Genomic DNA, 17,400 nt, shown 5'->3' on the forward strand with positions numbered 1-17,400 from the left:
ATGGAGTGTCAGCCTGCAATTTTCTCAAACCTTGTGCTGCAACTTGAACGCAGAACCTTGAGACTCGGGCCAGCATGTTGCTAACTGAGCCATGGCTCACACTCTGTTACTAGGTTACCCCTCCTTCAATATGGCTACTTTTTATTGTTATTGAAGAGTCGGCTATTTCAATCACCCTACTGCCAGCCTGTCTTTAATTCCACCAAAACCCACCAGCATGTTTCAAGGGAGGCCAGCTGCACTCGATGAGCTATTGAAACCAGGTGACCTTGTGTTGTTGTGAAAATCCGCAGATTGCCCATGAGATAGACACATCACCCAATGCATGGCAGCCCTAGCACTGGGGCAACATCAGGGCTGTACTATTACCCTTTCTGAATTCCCTTCCTCCCTTTCACACATGGACAAGGTTAGTTCTGAAGGACTTCAGTCATGTGAGAGGCTGGAGAAGCTAGAAACTTGGAAAATTGGAGCAGGAGAAGGCCGTTTAGCCAATCGAACTGGCTCCTTCATTCATTGTGAACATGCCTGATTATCAAACTCAGTAACCTGTTCCCACTTTCCCCCTATATCTTTTGAAGTTGGAATTGTTCTTAGAGTTCATCGAATTTACAGTGCTGAAGGGGGCCATTCGGCCCATCGAGTTTACACCGGCTCTTGGAAAGTGCACCCTACTTAAGCCCACACCTCCACCCTACCCATGTAATCCAGTAACCCCATCCAACCTCAGGGCAATTTGCATGGCTAATCCACCTAACCTGCACATCTTTGGACTGTGGGTGGAAACCGGAGCACCCGGAGGAAACCCACGCAGACACGGGGAGAACGTGCAGATTCCGCACAGACAGTGACCAAAGCCGGGAATCAAACCTGGGACCCTGGAACTGTGAAGCCACAGTGCTAACCACTACGCTACCGTGCTGCCCTATTCTCCTTAGAACAGGGAAGGTGAAGGAGAAACTCAATAGAGCTCTTAAAAATTACGGGAGGGTTTGATAGAGCAGACAGGGAGAGGCCGTTTCCAGTGGCAGGAGGATTGGTGGACAGAGGGACACAGATTTAAGATAATTGGCAAAAGAATCAAAGTGGACATGAGGTGATATTCTTAAAAGCAGCGAGTTGATGTGATCTGGAAGGTGCTGCCTGAAAGGGCAGAGGAAGCAGATTCAATAGGAACCTTCAAAAGAAAATCAGATGTAAACTGGAAAATGCAAAATCAAAAGGCTATGAGCAATGAGACTAATTAGATAAAAACTTTAATAAATCGATACAGCATGATAGGCTGAGGGTGTCTGCCTGGGGTCTATGGTTCTATATTGGCCCCTGGCAGATTATGGAAACGTTTATCCCATTAATCTGAACTGAAGACAAATGTGGGTCCCTTACAGTTAGAATCAGGTGAATTCATAATGGGCAACAAAGAGATGGCAGAACAATTACTTTGGATCTGTCTTCACTAAGGAGCACACAAATAACCGGAAATTCAACAGGACAGAGGGTCGAGCATGAAGGAGGAACTGAAGGAAGTCCCTATTAGTCAGGAAATTGTATTGGGAAATTGATGGGATTAAATCTGACAGATCCCCAGGGCCTGATGCTCTGTATCCCAGAGTACTTAAGGAAGTGGCCCTAGAAATAGTGGACCCATTGGTGATCATTTTTCAGTATTCAAAAGACTATGGGAGAGTTGCAATGGATTGGCTGGTGGCTAATGAAACCCCACTTTTTAAAAAAGGACAGAGAGAGAAAACGGTGAATTATAGACCGGTTCGTCTGACATCGGTGGTGGGGAAAATGATGGAGTCAATTATTAAGAATGAAATAACTGAGCATTTGGAAAGTGGGGACAGGATCGGTCCAAGTCAGTGTGGATTCACTAAAGGGAAATCATGCTTGACAAATCTTCTGGAATTTTTTGAGAATGTGACCAGCAGAGTGGACAAGGGTGAACTATTTGATGTTGTGTATCTGGCCTTTCAAAAGGCTTCTAACAAGGTCCCACACAAGGGAATGAACTACTCTTGCACCTATTCTCTATGTTTCTATGTTTAAATGAATTGAAACTGCAGTGATAAAGGGTGTACGTCCTAAACTGCAGCACAATTCAACTTTCAATGGCTTGCATTCCTATTTCGGCCTATTCCTGGCATCTGACGCATTGGGACCGAGAGAAGTAATTTCATGATATGAAGGGCTTGTTCGGGTTTATCCTACTTTTATTGGGAAGTCAGTTCAGAACAATAGTGGCAGCATTGGAGCAAATGCCGTGTTTTTACTATTTTATTGTTCTGGATGGGAACCTCAGCTGATAAAATGAATAAACGATATGATGGTTTTGGCAGTCTAACTGCAGTACATTAGTACATTTGTCATTGGTGATGTTTTATCTTTCGATGGTACATGATTCTATCCACGGAGAGTGGGGCACTGTTAACCAAAATAGGTTATTGTGTTGTTGGTGCTGCTGACTTGTTAGTTGAATTAATGGCATTTGACAATCCATTTGACATTTTTCAAATCAAATATATATCACCTGTTATAGGATAAGAGAAACTCGTTTATGTCCACCTAACTTTAAAAGTAAAAACATGAGTGTAACTTGTAGTCGGTAATTTCAGTGTAATCTTTTTTCCCGTACATGAGTTAATCCTCAAAGTTACTACAATGACTGAAGATATGAATGTGCTACAATCTACCTTAAAGTGACTGCATTGATTTTTCTAGATACCAAGACTTAGATCCATGATTTGAAAGGGCTGTTAATGTTTTGCGTTTGCCCTGTTTACATTGCAAGATCAATTCACAGCGTTCATGCTCGATAATTAGCCTAAGCTAGTCGTTGCAGAACTTTTCATCAGTAACCAGCTAGGTCAAAGCTCAAATACCTAACTGGGACAATGCGGCTGATTGGGATGTACCCCTCCTATTCATCACTGTACTGGGGCGTACCCCTCCTATTTATCACAGTACTGGGCAGCACGGTAGCATTGTGGTTAGCACAATTACTTCACAGCTCCAGGGTCCCAGGTTTGATTCCCGGCTTGGGTCACTGTCTGTGCGGAGTCTGCATGTTCTCCCCGTGCCTGCGTGGATTTCCTCCGGGTGCTCCAGGTTCCTCCCACAGTCCAAAGATGTGCAGGTTAGGTGGATTGGCCATGCTAAATTGCCCTTAGTGTCCAAAATTGCCCTTAGTGTTGGGTGGGGTTACTGGGTTATGGGGATAGGGTGGAAGTGTTGACCTTGGGTAGGGTGCTCTTTCCAAGAGCCGGTGCGGACTCGATGGGCCAAATGGCCTCCTTCTGCACTATAAAATTCTATGATTCTATGATTCACTGGGATGCACCCCTCCTATTCATCACTGTACTGGGATGTACCCCCTCCTATTCATCACTGTACTGGGGCGTACCCCTCCTATTCATCACTGTACTGGGGCGTACCCCTCCTATTCATCACTGTACTGGGGCGTACCCCTCCTATTCATCACTGTACTGGGGCGTACCCCTCCTATTCATCACTGTACTGGGGCGTACCCCTCCTATTCATCACTGTACTGGGGCATACCCCCTCCTATTCATCACTGTACTGGAATGTACCCCTCCTATTCATCACTGTACTGGGATGTACCCCTCCTATTCATCACTGTACTGGGGCGTACCCCTCCTATTCATCACTGTACTGGGGCGTACCCCCTCCTATTCATCACTGTACCGGGGCATACCCCCTCCTATTCATCACTGTACTGGGGCGTACCCCTCCTATTCATCACTGTACTGGGGCGTACCCCCTCCTATTCATCACTGTACTGGGGCGTACCCCTCCTATTCATCACTGTACTGGAATGTACCCCTCCTATTCATCACTGTACTGGGATGTACCCCTCCTATTCATCACTGTACTGGGGCGTACCCCTCCTATTTATCACTGTACTGGGGCGTACCCCCTCCTATTCATCACTGTACTGGAATGTACCCCTCCTATTCATCACTGAATTTGCTTCAGATATAAGTGGATTTCTAAAATATTCAAATATGATTTCTCACACCTAGATACTTCACAAAAATGGAAATTAAGGCATTTTACTTTAGCTGTAATTTAGATAATTTTAAAATATCTATCAGAAAATATAAATATTCCAATCATTCAAAAATATGGGCCGCAAAATTCTGAAACCCAGACAGGACACACACTGGGATTTAATGTTAATGTATGCCAAGGTTCTGGTGAAGAAGCCCAACAGAAATTCCGTTCAGTTGTAAACGGTGATGAAGTCTCCAGTCTCTGGCAACAGCCAGCTGCAAAGGATGGAACTAGGCGAGTGTGGCATTATACCACATCAATACACCCCTGTCTCACTCACATCAGCGGTGCCTGAAACATCCAGCTCTATTGATAAACAGGCAGTACTTCACATTGGAAGTATTTCTATTGAACCTCCTAGCCCCATTAACAAAACGCTCTATATGTTATTGTGATTTAATGTTCCAATTAACTTATCTTGTTTTTGTCACCAGAATGACTTTGGCGGCCATAGAAGTCTGGTTAATAAATGGGTAACTTTTCTCAAAGCTCGTTTAGTCTGTTCAGTACCAGGACCAAATGGAATCGACACTCACTTTGATGAATTACGTAAGTAGGAAAACCGATGCAATGACAAACAATTACTAATCTTCCTTCAGCAAATTCTCTATCTTTTATTTCCGGCTGACTAAAATGCAAAGTATTGTTTTTCAGAGGATATTTACATAATGAAATCGAAAGATCCCAAGAGCCCTTTTATCTATGGCATCTTTACCACTTCCAGGTGAGGAATTGAGGGCATTGCGGTATTAATAAAGTAAAGTGAATAAAGGTACCTTTATTTACCTTGGTAGCTCTTGGATGATGTCACTGTGCTACCATAACTCTGTCATAAGTGGAATGGAAACCTATGTTTGTGTAAACATGGACTCTGCCGCAAGACCATGTTCTGATGATACAACAGCAGAAACTCCAAAGACATTTAGAGCTACAGAATCTGCTGTTTGTCCAAACGGTCGATGAATTATTCTTCACCCAAGCAGTGAAGTAGCTGTCTGCAACATAAGAACTCAAACTTCATCCTGTGGGGTTTCTTTTCTCCCTAATGGGTCAATGTAACTGCATTTTTAAAATGTATTATTTGATAGGATGTGGGCACCGGCATTTATTGCCCATCCCTAATTGCCCTTGAGAAGGTGGTGGTGAGTTGCCTCTGGAACCGTGCAGTCCATATGGTGTAGGTACATCCACAGTGCTGTTGGGGAATTGGGAGGGAGAGAGTTCCAGGATGTTGCCCCAGTGACAGTGAACGAACGGCGATATATTTCCAAGTCAGGATGGTGAATGACTTGGAGGGGAACCTCCAGGTGGTGGGGTTCCCAGATATCTGCTGCTTTTGTCCTTCTAGATGGTAATAGCCGTGGGTTTGGAAGTTGCTGTTGAAGGAGCCTTGTTGCCCCAGTCTGCAGGCACTCTATGATTGTGTCAGTATATGATAGAATTATCTATCTATTGCTCCTCTCTTTCAATTGTTGGGAAATGACAGCATTTCAGGGATGGACAGACATATCCCCAAAAATGTGTTTAGCAGGAGTGTTGCCAATGGGCATTCGTTTATTGAAAAAAGCTTCCAGAATTTAGTACAAATATAAAAATATTGTGTAAATATATTGTAGACTTATTGCTGTTACTTTGAGGGTGATGATGAACATACAATTAATTAACAAATAAGGTAGCTTGGGGGGTAAGCTTGGACAGATGGGTTTGTTGAAGTACCTTGAAGAAAGTGACAGCAGGATTGGAATGGAATTATTTTATATTCATCATCCTCAGAAGAAGAAGGTTATTACTGACCAGCTTTGCCATTTTTGCCTCAACCAATCGCTGGTGGTCCTCATGATTAGAGTTGTGACCAAGCAGTCCACAGAAGAGCGAGGAATGTCACAGTCGGGCAAGAGTTAATCTGTCTGTCACAACAGATTGCTTAAATCAGGACTTTCTCAATCCATGCAATTTGGGAGTAAATTTCCTGGTATGGTTTCCTGTGCAGTCCCTTTGGTCAAGGTGACTATATGTAGCGCGTTTCCTTCCTGAGGTCATGATGAAGGCATTCTGGAGGGAAAAGAGCATTTTCTGATTGCAAATTTATTCTGCATTCCTCAGTAACACAAATATCATTACATTAACCCCAGTTGCAAGCACAGACTAATTATTTTCATGGCTCTTTCTCCTTATAGCAACATCTTTAAGGGCTCGGCTGTGTGTATGTACAGTATGTCTGATATAAGGAGAGTGTTCTTGGGTCCATATGCACATCGGGAAGGTCCGACCTATCAGTGGGTACCATTCCAAGGAAGGGTTCCATATCCTCGCCCAGGAACAGTAAGTGTTTCTAACATTGGTGCAAATATAAATCTGTATATGAATGACTGAGTAGCAATGGAGTAGAATGGACTAATCTGCAACAAAACCATCCTCTCAGGTCCGATCTCAGTCAGGTGTATGTAGGGGCTGGTTTTAGCACAGTGGGCTAAATAGCTGGCTTGCAATGCAGAACAATGCCAGCAGCGCGTGTTCAATTCCAGGAACTGCCTCCCCGAACAGACGCTGGGATGTGGCAACGGAGGATGGTACCGCACCCATATATTCCGTTTGTTCTCCAATTCCTGTGATGCAAGCACTATGTCCTGTCCAAACTTGCCTGTTCACCTTTTGAAATTTGAATCAAGCTGTCTACAACATAAATAGTTTATAACCCGCAACTTCTGTCCTACATTGTTACCCTGCACCACCAGTTGTCTCAACTTAAATGGGGAAGATGTAGACCGGGTGGTCAGGGATACATCATGATGATGTTGACACAGGAAGTGACATATCAGTGCGGGAGTTCTTTCCCAGCACGGGCAGGCACATTGCAAGCTCCGTAGGCAATTGGAACAGGTTACAGTTAGGAGGACCCAGCATTCCCACAGAATTGTTATGACACAGGAGGCCATTTTTCACAATAACTTCATTTGAAGCCTACTTGTGACAATAAGCGATTTTCATTTCATTTCATTTTCATTTCACTGGGGGCTTTTCACAGTAACTTCGCGGAAGCCTACTTGTGAGGATTTTAAAATGTCCATTTTTTCCAAAGATACATCTCAATGGGGGTGGGATTTACCGGCTGTTCACTGGACATTCCGCTCCCACAGAGATTCCGGTGATGAGGGAAAATGGAAAATCCACCTATTTTACAATTTCTTAATTTCCCCCTCGTGCTTTTCTGGTAATATTCTTCTAACACTCTTCACTACTTTTCCTTGTTTCTATTAGTTCTCTCTGTCTAGTCCTTTCTTTTACGTAATGTCGATCTTGTCTATTTCATGACTGTTGCTTCTCTTATTGTCCATTGCACCTGCTGGAGTGTACAATCCCCACATGGTCTCTTGTACTCAACTTCTCCGTGTCTGCAGTCAGATTGCCGTCTCTCTTGTTGCCTTCACTGGGTTATATCGAGGGACAGCAAAGGCTGAACAAGCAGACGGGTTTATTCAATAATCTTAGCAGCTCTTACAGCTGTGTGCCTGCCCGTGCTGGGAAAGAACTCCCGCACTGATATGTCACTTCCTGTGTCCACATCACCATGATGTATCCCTGACCACCCGGTCTACATATCATAGATATCATAGAATTTACAGTGCAGAAGGAGGCCATTCGGCCCATCGAGTCTGCACCGGCTCTTGGAAAGAGCACCCGACCCGAGGTCAACACCTCCACGCTATCCCCATAACCCAGTAACTCCACCCAACACTAAGGGCAATTTTTGGACATTAAGGGCAATTTCTCATGGCCAATCCACCTAACCTGCACATCTTTGGACTGTGGGAGGAAACCGGAGCACCCGGAGGAAACCCACGCAGTCACGGGGAGGATGTGCAGACACCACACAGACAGTGACCCAACCCGGAATCGAACCTGGGACCCTGGAGCTGTGAAGCAATTGTGCTATCCACAATGCTACCGTGCTGCCTCATTTTCCCCACATCTTCCCTACATCTTCCCCATTTAAGTTGGAACAACTGATGCTGCAGGGTAACAATGTAGGATAGAAGTGACGGGTTATAAACCATTTATAATGTAGACAGCACAAACTTTCACAACACAACATAAACTACTTACAATATGCAGAACACTGACTTGGGCTGCAACAGCTGATGCACACTCCATCATGTCACTTCCTACCAGACCCCCCCCCCCCCCCCCCCCCCCCCACACGCTCCCACCATGTTGTTTTAAAAACACAGTCCATATGGAGACTAGGGGCGGGATTCTCCAACTCCCTCCCCCCCCGGGCCGGGCCGGAGAATGGCCGGGGGGGGGGGGGGCGTGAATCCCGCCCGCCCGCCACCCCAACGGCAGCTGCTGGATTCTCCGGCACCAGTTTTTCGGCGGGGACGGGAATCGCATTGCGCTGGTCGGGGTTGGCAGTGGCCCCCCTGGCGATCCTCCGCTACGCGATGGGCCGAATCGCCATCCGTTTTCGGCCAGACCCGCTGGTGTAAATTACACAAGGTTCTTACCAGCGGGACCTGGCTCTGCAGGAGGATTCCGCACCTTCCGGGCAGCCCGACGCCGGAGTGGTTCATGCCACTCCTCGGCACCGATACGGCCCGCTCCCCTGGATAGCGGAGAATCCCGGCCTGGGTCTGTACTTATCCTTGAATTTGGAATTTGACCTGCTCAGGCCTGAGTGTGTGAGTGTTACATTTGGCTGTGCTCAGGATGCCCAGGGGTTTTTGCCCTTGGCATGGGTGGCATTCGGTTGGATGGCATTGGGGTGGATGGCATTGGGGAGGATGGCATTGGGGTGGATGGCATTGGGGTGGATGGCATTGGGGTGGATGGCATTGGGGTGGATGGCATTGGGGTGGATGGCATTGGGGTGGATGGCATTGGGGTGGATGGCATTGGGGTGGATGGCATTGGGGTGGATGGCATTGGGGTGGATGGCATTGGAGTGGATGGCATTGGGGTGGATGGCATTGGGGTGGATGGCATTGGGTGTCTTTGTGCTGTGCCCAGTGGCTGCAGGGCTTGTTGTCTTGGCCTCGGGAAAGGTCTCCAATGCTACTGGTGGAGAGGACATAGATCGCAGAATTGGTGGGCGTGATCTACCCGAATGGGAACAGAGAGCTGTTGTGAGCGCGATTATCCGGTTGTTTCCTGGCACCAGGAGCACTGAGAAACACACACTATCATTCTGCCATTGGGATAGATCCTCAGTGGGGAACGCGGGCTGCGGACACACTTCGTCCCGATGTCTGTACTGAGGAGATTCTCTCGCCGGGACTTCTCAATAATGGGGCTGTGTCCCCACTCCAGCATCAAAACGCGGGCGTTTCACTTGTGAAGAAATTCCAGAGTGATTCTCCTGCCTGCAAGGGGCTAGCAGGTCGCCAGAGTTCTCCGCACAGCTCCGACTGCCGATATAACGCTCAGCACTTCCGGTCAGGAGTCCGCGCATGCAAACGGCGGCAGCCTACAGCGGCTGCCCCACGCAACATGGCCGTCTCACACCGCGGGCCGGCCCCGAAAATATAGGCCGTCCCCTGCGATTGCGGTGGCCCCCGATCGCTAGCCTGACAGTCCGTGAGGCTCCCCCGGAGAAGGATCCCACTGCCCCTCACCAGGGCGGCCGCAGTCTGACTCCGCAGCCGCCACTGGCTGTTCCCGACAGGCAAAACATGGTCAGAACCACGCCGTCGGAGAATCGCCGCGGAGGCCTCTGTCAATGGCCCTTTACCCACGCCATGTAGACTGCATGCGCGCAATTCATGGCGATTCCCGTGGACCGGCGAATCACGGGAGCGGCCTGACGCCGGATTCCGGCATCAACGCCCATTCTCCGCCCCCGCGCCTATCGTGGTTTCAGCGCGGAGGCTCGGAGCATCCAACCCACCATTTTAATGGCGGCCCGATCTCGCAACCCGAAGACACAACCTCTGAGCACCCCCTCCCAAGCCCCAACTCACCGATAAGCGGGCCCTCAGGGGGCCCCCCGTACTACCCCCCCCCCCCCCCCCCGCCCCCCCCATGCAGGGTTTACAGCTCCCTGGTCTGTGTTCCCATCCTCCAGCCTGTCATCCCTGCCATTTATTTTCACTGTTTAAAGCAGACAAACTCTCATCGCTCAGGCAGACCAGCTGTTTCTGTTCCTCGCTGCTGATCCTCGGGCAGTGGGTGGCAGAGTCGACAGTCCCGTAGGTTTACATTTCCGTGACTCAGTCTCCGCAGCTCTAACCCTACAACAGTTGGTTTGCTGAAAACATCCCCAGTAACCCTCAGCTGGACGATAGCTGAAGTGGTTGTTAATTGGCCAGTGGAGGTGGGTGCGGGAAGGTCCACCATGGGCCTTCTCACCCTGAACATCCTTCCAGGGAAGGTGGACAGGTGTCTGGTATCATTTCCGGTGCCAGCCTCACAAATCTTCAGACCTGTCCACCACCTACCTTGCCTCCTGCGGGGGCAAAAGATTCTGGCCAATCTATCAAATCACATAAGTACTGCTACCAATGCATATCTTAATCATTATAATATTAATCTTTTATGACCTGATGAGACCATCAATTCACACGACACGTGGTTAGAAGTGAACAGTGGTTTTAGTCGTCTTACAACAGAGCCTGCCTGTGACACGATGAACTCCAGATTAACTGGCAGGCGGGCTCTCAGCATCAACCTTTATACTTCTGGTTAGGGGGGAGGAGCCATGGGTGGAGCCAAGGGTGGAGCCCAGTACAAACTCCCGTACACTCCCAGTGCATCTCCCCCTAGTGGCAGAGCAGCGCAACTGCTCGTGTGCCGAGCTTCCAGAGACACAGTACAACATGTGTAATACAGTGTGAATTACGCTACTGTGATTCACCACATGACCAAAATGTACATTTTTAAAAGCATTTCTAAATTCTAGACCATCAGACTTGCCCCATCCATTCGTCCCTCTCACTATTGGCCCAGCCAATCAAGTGACAGAATCTCCAGGGAAAGGCAAATATCAGAGAGAAACATATGGGGCACGATGTGCTGGAAGCCTGCCGCTGGAATCAGGATGGGTCACGGCTGGTAGACCTGGGGAGAGGCCTCCCAGAAATCCCGATGGCCGTTACAGCTCACGAGATCCAACCAGATCTCACAAGATGTTGCGATGGGCGGGGCCCAGTCTCGTACGGTTCAGTGAGTTTCAAAACTCACTTGGCCGGGCTGAAGCCGTATTGAACGGCTACCCGGCATCTATCGGCCTCGCTGGGGAGATTGCAGCCGACCGTCATTCAGCACTGCTCCCCACAAACTGGGACCGGGTTTACCGGCACGTGGGGGGGGGGGGGCGCGGCAGGGAGTGGGGGGGGCGGCAGGGGGGGGCGGCAGGGGGGGGGCGGCAGGGGGGGAGCGGCAGGGGGGGGCGGCAGGGAGTGGGGGGGCGGCAGGGAGTGGGGGGGGGGTGGCAAGGAGTGGGGGGGCGGCAGGGAGTGGGGGGCGGCAGGGGGGGAGGGCGGCAGGGGGGGCGGCAGGGGGGGGGGCGGCAGGGAGTGGGGGGGGCGGCAGGGAGTGGGGGGGGCGGCAGGGAGTGGGGGGGTACTCCCAGGGGGGTGGGGGGCGGCAGGGAGTGGGGGGTACTCCCAGGGGGGTGGGGGGGGGTACTCCCTGGTGATCGCAGGCCCCCAGGTGGTCAGCCTCTGATCAGGCTGCCAGCCTGGCTTTTTGCCAATGCCATGGATCAGGCTCAGGGGTTCCCTGCTAATATGAGGTGGGGTATGGGTGGGGAGGGGGGGGGTGCTTGGGGACCTCCAACAAGTAAGTTGGGACATTGGGAGGGGGTCCAGGGGTCTCGTCGGGGGTCGAGAGATCAGTATGTGATTTAAAAATGTTGTCCCGATCTCTTGCTGCACTCAGGTGCTCCCTCGTGCAGAGAGCGGTGCTGAGTGCGGCCATGGGGGGGGGGCGTTTCCCACCACAGCCAGGAATAGCAGCAAAGTGCCGATGGATAGCGGGGTTCCCCAATCCTGCCCATGGATCTGCTGTCCCAGACTCTGATTGTTTTTGGTTAGATTGTACCCCAGGTTTTTGGTGCAGACTAAAATCCCGATGGGGATTAGGATATCCGTAACTGCATCTGGGGGAGACACACTGCGAGATTCTCCGGTCCCCCATCGCCATGTTGCTCGGACACGCGCCCTTCGCTGCTGGTGGGATTCTGTCTTCCCGGCGCTTGTCAATGGGATTTTCCATGGAAATCACCCCACGCTGCCGGGAAACCCATGGGCAGGCCTCACTGCCGCTCGGAATAATGAATCCCAACGACGGGTGAAATCCGGCCATTATGTTTGTTCCCTGTTTCTTTGGTGAACTTGTTTAACCCGTTTAAAATAAATGGGTTACCACCATTGCTAAAATCGGGACAAAAGAATTTCAGACGGATATGTTAATGTGTTCATTATACATTTTCCATAGTGTGATTTCACCCCATCAATGTTAACAAAATGTATTATCTTGCCAGCTATTCTGTAAAGGTTACCAATCTGTAAGACAGGTTTTTTGTTCAATCGTGTGAATTTAAAATCTTCAGCAATCGGGTATATTCACAAGACGATTAAACCTGGGCAGAATTCTCCGCTACCGCGAAAAATCGGGAAGGCCGTCGTGAACTCGGCTGAGTTTCACGACGGCCTCGGAGGCCGCTCCTCTCACCTTATTCACTCCCCCCCCCCCCCCCCCCCACGGGGGGCTAGGAGCGGCGCTCCGTTACTCTCGGCCACCGGGCCTTGACGCTTGCGTCAAGGCGGCGCGCCGAGAATGACGCGACGGCGGCGCCTAAGTGACATCAGCCGCACATGTGCCGGTTGGCCGGATCCAACCCGCGCATGCGCGGCTGACGTCACGACTACTGACGGCTCAAACCCGCGCATACGCGGTGGCCCTCTTCCCCTCCGTTGCCCCGCAAGACATGGTGGCTTGATCTTGCGGGGCGGCGGAGGGGAAAGAGTGCGTCCCTTTGAGATGCCGGCCCGACGATCGATGGGCACCGATCACGGGCCAGTCCCCTCCTGAGCACGGCCGTGGTTCTCACTCCCCTCTCCGCCCCCCACAAGCTTCAAACCAGCATTTGGCGCCATGTTCACGACGGCAGCGACCAGGTGTGGTTGACGCCGTCGTGAACCGGTCGGGAACGGCAGGCCGCTCGGCCCATCTGGGTCGGAGAATCGGCGGTCGCCGTGAAAAACGGTGAGCGGCGATTCTTCCGAGCGGGAGGTGGGGGAATCGTGGGGGGCGCCAGGGCAGCGTGTCGTGAGTCGCCCGGCCCTCCCGCGATTCTCCCAGCCGGCGTGGGGAGCGGAGAATCGCGCCCCTCTCTGCTGGAAACTCATTTAGAGCTTTGGGGAGTGTTGATACGGCTATTAAATATTTTCAGCCAGCCTGAGTCAAGGTGCCAAGGTAACGTTAGAAGCTATACTTTATTTCCAGCTGACTTCAGCAATCCTGACCAGTGTCTGCAATATCATTGTTACAAGTCAATGGCCATGTCATATTCCATGGGCCAATGTTAATGACTCTGTAAATGCTGCAACAACTTGAGGGATGACGCAGATGTCAGTTAAACACAGTAAAGTTGCTGTCCCAGTCGCACTGTTTCGCCATTAAATTTGCATGTTTGGCTTACCATTGAAATGCATTGAATGATGTAAAGTTGCTGAATTTCTACAGTAAATGCAAACAAAACTCGCCACAGAAAGTGAAATCTTGTCCATTTATGTCTCAGCCCTCTGCCAACAATGTGATAAATGTTCACGTGGCTAGGGGGCCGGAGAATCCAGCCCATAATTTCTTGAGTTAACGGTTGCTGGAGGTTTAACATTTTTAGAACTTTATCTTTCTATCTCCTTTATCTCTCTCTCAATCCAATCCTCCTTTCCATCTCTTTCTTTGTTGTTCTGTATCTGGTTTGACATTAAATTACCCCACATTTATTTACTCATGTCGATCATCAGATGATTGGTTAAGGGCGTTCACTCAGCTCCCAGATCACCGTGACGTTTTCAGTTAGCGCTTGCCATGTAAACGTTTAAAATTCCAAAAATGCAAGGACTAGAACCAGGTGACCCTTTCCTGCTGCGCGGCCCTTAAAGGGACAATCACCACAGGGGGTTAATATACTCAAATTATAGAAGAAGAAGAATTGTCTTAAAGGAGTTTGGGTTTCTTTTCTAAACAGGAAATGCTGGGAAATCTCAGCAGCATCTGTGGAGAGAGAAGCAGAGACAACACTTTGACTCCAACGTAACTCTTTGGTTTTGGACTCCAAGTGTTAACTCCGTTTCTTTCTGCACAGAGTCTCCTCGAGCTGCTGAGTTTTTCCAGAACTTTCAGTTTTCATTATCACATCTCCAGCATCCATGATATTTTTGCTTTATTTTTGCTTGTTTTGTTGATTGTGGTAGTTTTTAATTTAAGATTTTTCTCCGACTAATGTGTTAACTGTGAATACTTTTCTACAGCATCGATTTTCACTTTACGTAATTTCCCCCCCCCCCCAATTGATTTGTTCTATTAAAGTGTCCGAGCAAAACGTTTGGAGGATTTGAATCAACAAAGGACTTTCCTGATGATGTAATCACATTTGCCAGAAGTCACCCAGCCATGTACAATCCAGCGTTACCCATCAACAATCGGCCAATCGTCATAAAGACAGATGTAGATTACCAGTTCACCCAGATAGTTGTGGATCGAGTGGAGGCTGAAGATGGCCAGTACGATGTCATGTTCATTGGAACAGGTAATAACGTTTAAAACAATCCCCTCAGCACTTTGCAAACTTCCATTTATATCCTGAATTTTGGTTTTCACTAATAAGCATGAATTTGTGCTTGATTTTGGCTAAGCAAAATAACTTTTCAGCAGTTTGTAGACTTTTTCTGCTAGGCATAACGTTTTGATGTGTTCTGTTGATCATTCGTGGGATGTGGGTATCACTGTAAAGTCAGCATTTGGTGCCCATCTCTAATTACCCTTGAACTGAGTGCTTTGCTCGACCATTTCAGAGGACAGTCAACCACATTGCTGTGGGTCTGGAGTCACATGTAGACCAGACCGGGTAAGGATGGCAGATTTCCTTCCTGAAAGAGCATTGAAGCAGCTGGGTTCCATGATAGTCATCATCGTCATGGTGACCAGTCCTAGTATGAGCTTTTCTTTCTAGATTTTAATTGAATGCAAATTCCTCCAACTACCATAGTGGACTTTGAACCCATATCCCCGGAGCGTGAATCTGACCCCTGGTTTATTAGCTCAGTGACATTCCCACTGCACCACCATCTCCCCAATGTCAGGGCCCATCAATAATCTTGTTTCTCCTTTTCAACATGTTTGTAGATTCACCGCGATATGCATTTGTAACAGGCATGCTTTGATTCAACGAGAAACTTTGAAACATCATTTGGTCAACTTTCTGGTAATTAGTCCCTGGGAAGCACTTAATCCATGCAGAGCATGAAAGGGAATCTATGGCATGGGATTATCAATCGTTCTGGAATGTCGGGGGACATCCACAATAAGACTAACTGGTAGAGTGCCTGAACCATGCAGGTATTGCCACTGCTGCAAGCTTCGAGTAGGGAATGTTAGTATCTGTGAATTACATTGATCACTGATTGCTCGACCCTGTGCTTCACACTGAATAAACTACCACTGAGGTCACAGGAGATGTATTGAAATAAAATAACTCAGCCAGGTGTAGTTTGAACACTGGAATCAAATATTGATGCTCAGATGATCGTTATCTGTTCAAACGTTCTTCTCACAGTTTATGATGTGTCAAAATCTGAATGGTCAGATTTAACTTAATGACAATAATTATTATTCTTTATGTAGTAATAAGGTGGCGAGGCAATAAAATCCAAGTTCAGTTTCTGCACACAGAGTCATTGAAAAGTTAATTGTGTCACAACAATCTGTACAACTTTACAAAAATGATCAGGGTCAATCCAGTGAGCCTGATGTTGCAGGTGATGTGATTGTGTGCTAAAACAATCAGATACAGGAATGCAACCTTCCAGCCAGACGAGAGTTGAGATCAATGGAAAAGGTGACCTTCGGCATTGTGTTTGAAATTGTGTGCCGTGCTGAACACAGCTTGTCAATGTCAAATCTTTAAACCTATTCAGCTTTGGTATCAGGAGATGACTCATTGCCAGAAGTCTGATTAGTTCTTCTGCACTTTGACTCAAGGATCCATCACTATTTCCTTGATAGCACAGCATTCAAAATCTTATTTTCAAGTCTAATTTGCAGATGTTTAAAGCAAGCATCGGAGTTTCTGCTAAAATAATTAATACACTGGTGGCAAACGGGTTCTTCATGTCACTATTGAATCATATGGTTTTCAAATCAAGGCAAGTTTAATATTTCTGCTGTGAGGCTCTTTCCCTATAAAATGGCTCTTTGCTGAACAAACTAAATTTTTAATGGTGTCAGAAATAATTAATCTGGAAAGGCATTTTCCTCTTTCAGCAATGGAATATTTTCACAGGGGGAAGGACATTTGGGTTAAATACCACCTCAGTGATATTTTAAAGATTTATTCCTACCTTGGTCAAACTCGCTTTTTAGTTTTAGTTCAAAAAGAGCAAATGCCAAGAGCATTTCCCTGCAGACTGTGTCCTTGATCCTAAAATCACTGTTACATGGAGGATTTTCAGAGGCCTTTCAAGTTTCAGGGACAGACTGAAATCATGGTTCAGCTATTTCAGCACCCTTTCACAGAGGGATCATTTTAACCCCGTGTGGCTTTGTGGGATCAGCGCTGGGATATATGGAGTAATGTGAACTAGCAGGGCCCCAGGTTTGATTCTCAATTTGTGGTGAGCTAGTTGATCCCACCCAGATTGGAAGTTAAGGGAGCTTTGCTATCGGGCCGCCCTTGTTGGAGCAGAGAAGGTTTTGCTGGATTTCCTGCTCTTGGCCATTTTCCTTTAATTCTTGCTGTGAACTTGCAAACATATAGGGCGGCATTCTTCATTCCTGCTGCTAAGTGTCGGCTCGAACGGAGAATCCACGGGAGGTTTACGTGAAAAAAATCAGCGCGAACCCCTCACCGATTCTGGTACCGGTGAGGTGTCTGCACCAGCGCCGGCTGAAACTCTCGCCTCCTGCGGCGAAAACACCAGGACCCGGGCCGCGCATGCACACACGCATGCCTGACAACCTGCAGCATTCGCACGGTACAACATTAGCGCCATCTGTGACCCCACAGACCACACCCTGGCCATGCCCCACCAGTCCCCCAGCCCCCGCAGAAGCCCCCCCGGTCAGTAGCACGGATCCCTGCCGCATGTGGCAGCGCTGGGC

The 17,400-nt window shown here is 48.5% G+C and overlaps 1 protein-coding gene across 2 annotated transcripts in view; it reads left to right on the forward strand.

Annotated features, from left to right (window-relative positions):
• Nucleotides 1-17,400, forward strand: part of sema3ab (sema domain, immunoglobulin domain (Ig), short basic domain, secreted, (semaphorin) 3Ab) — a 285,635-nt gene that overhangs the window by 202,061 nt on the left and 66,174 nt on the right. For both annotated transcript variants that reach the window (XM_038811984.1, XM_038811983.1), the window contains exons 8-11: nucleotides 4,512-4,626; nucleotides 4,732-4,801; nucleotides 6,255-6,399; nucleotides 14,611-14,830. In XM_038811984.1, the coding sequence (XP_038667912.1) occupies nucleotides 4,512-4,626; nucleotides 4,732-4,801; nucleotides 6,255-6,399; nucleotides 14,611-14,830 (550 nt within the window). The remainder of the gene's footprint in view (nucleotides 1-4,511; nucleotides 4,627-4,731; nucleotides 4,802-6,254; nucleotides 6,400-14,610; nucleotides 14,831-17,400) is intronic.

Source organism: Scyliorhinus canicula, chromosome 11 (assembly GCF_902713615.1).
Source record: "Scyliorhinus canicula chromosome 11, sScyCan1.1, whole genome shotgun sequence".
NCBI classification, from domain to species: domain Eukaryota; kingdom Metazoa; phylum Chordata; class Chondrichthyes; order Carcharhiniformes; family Scyliorhinidae; genus Scyliorhinus; species Scyliorhinus canicula.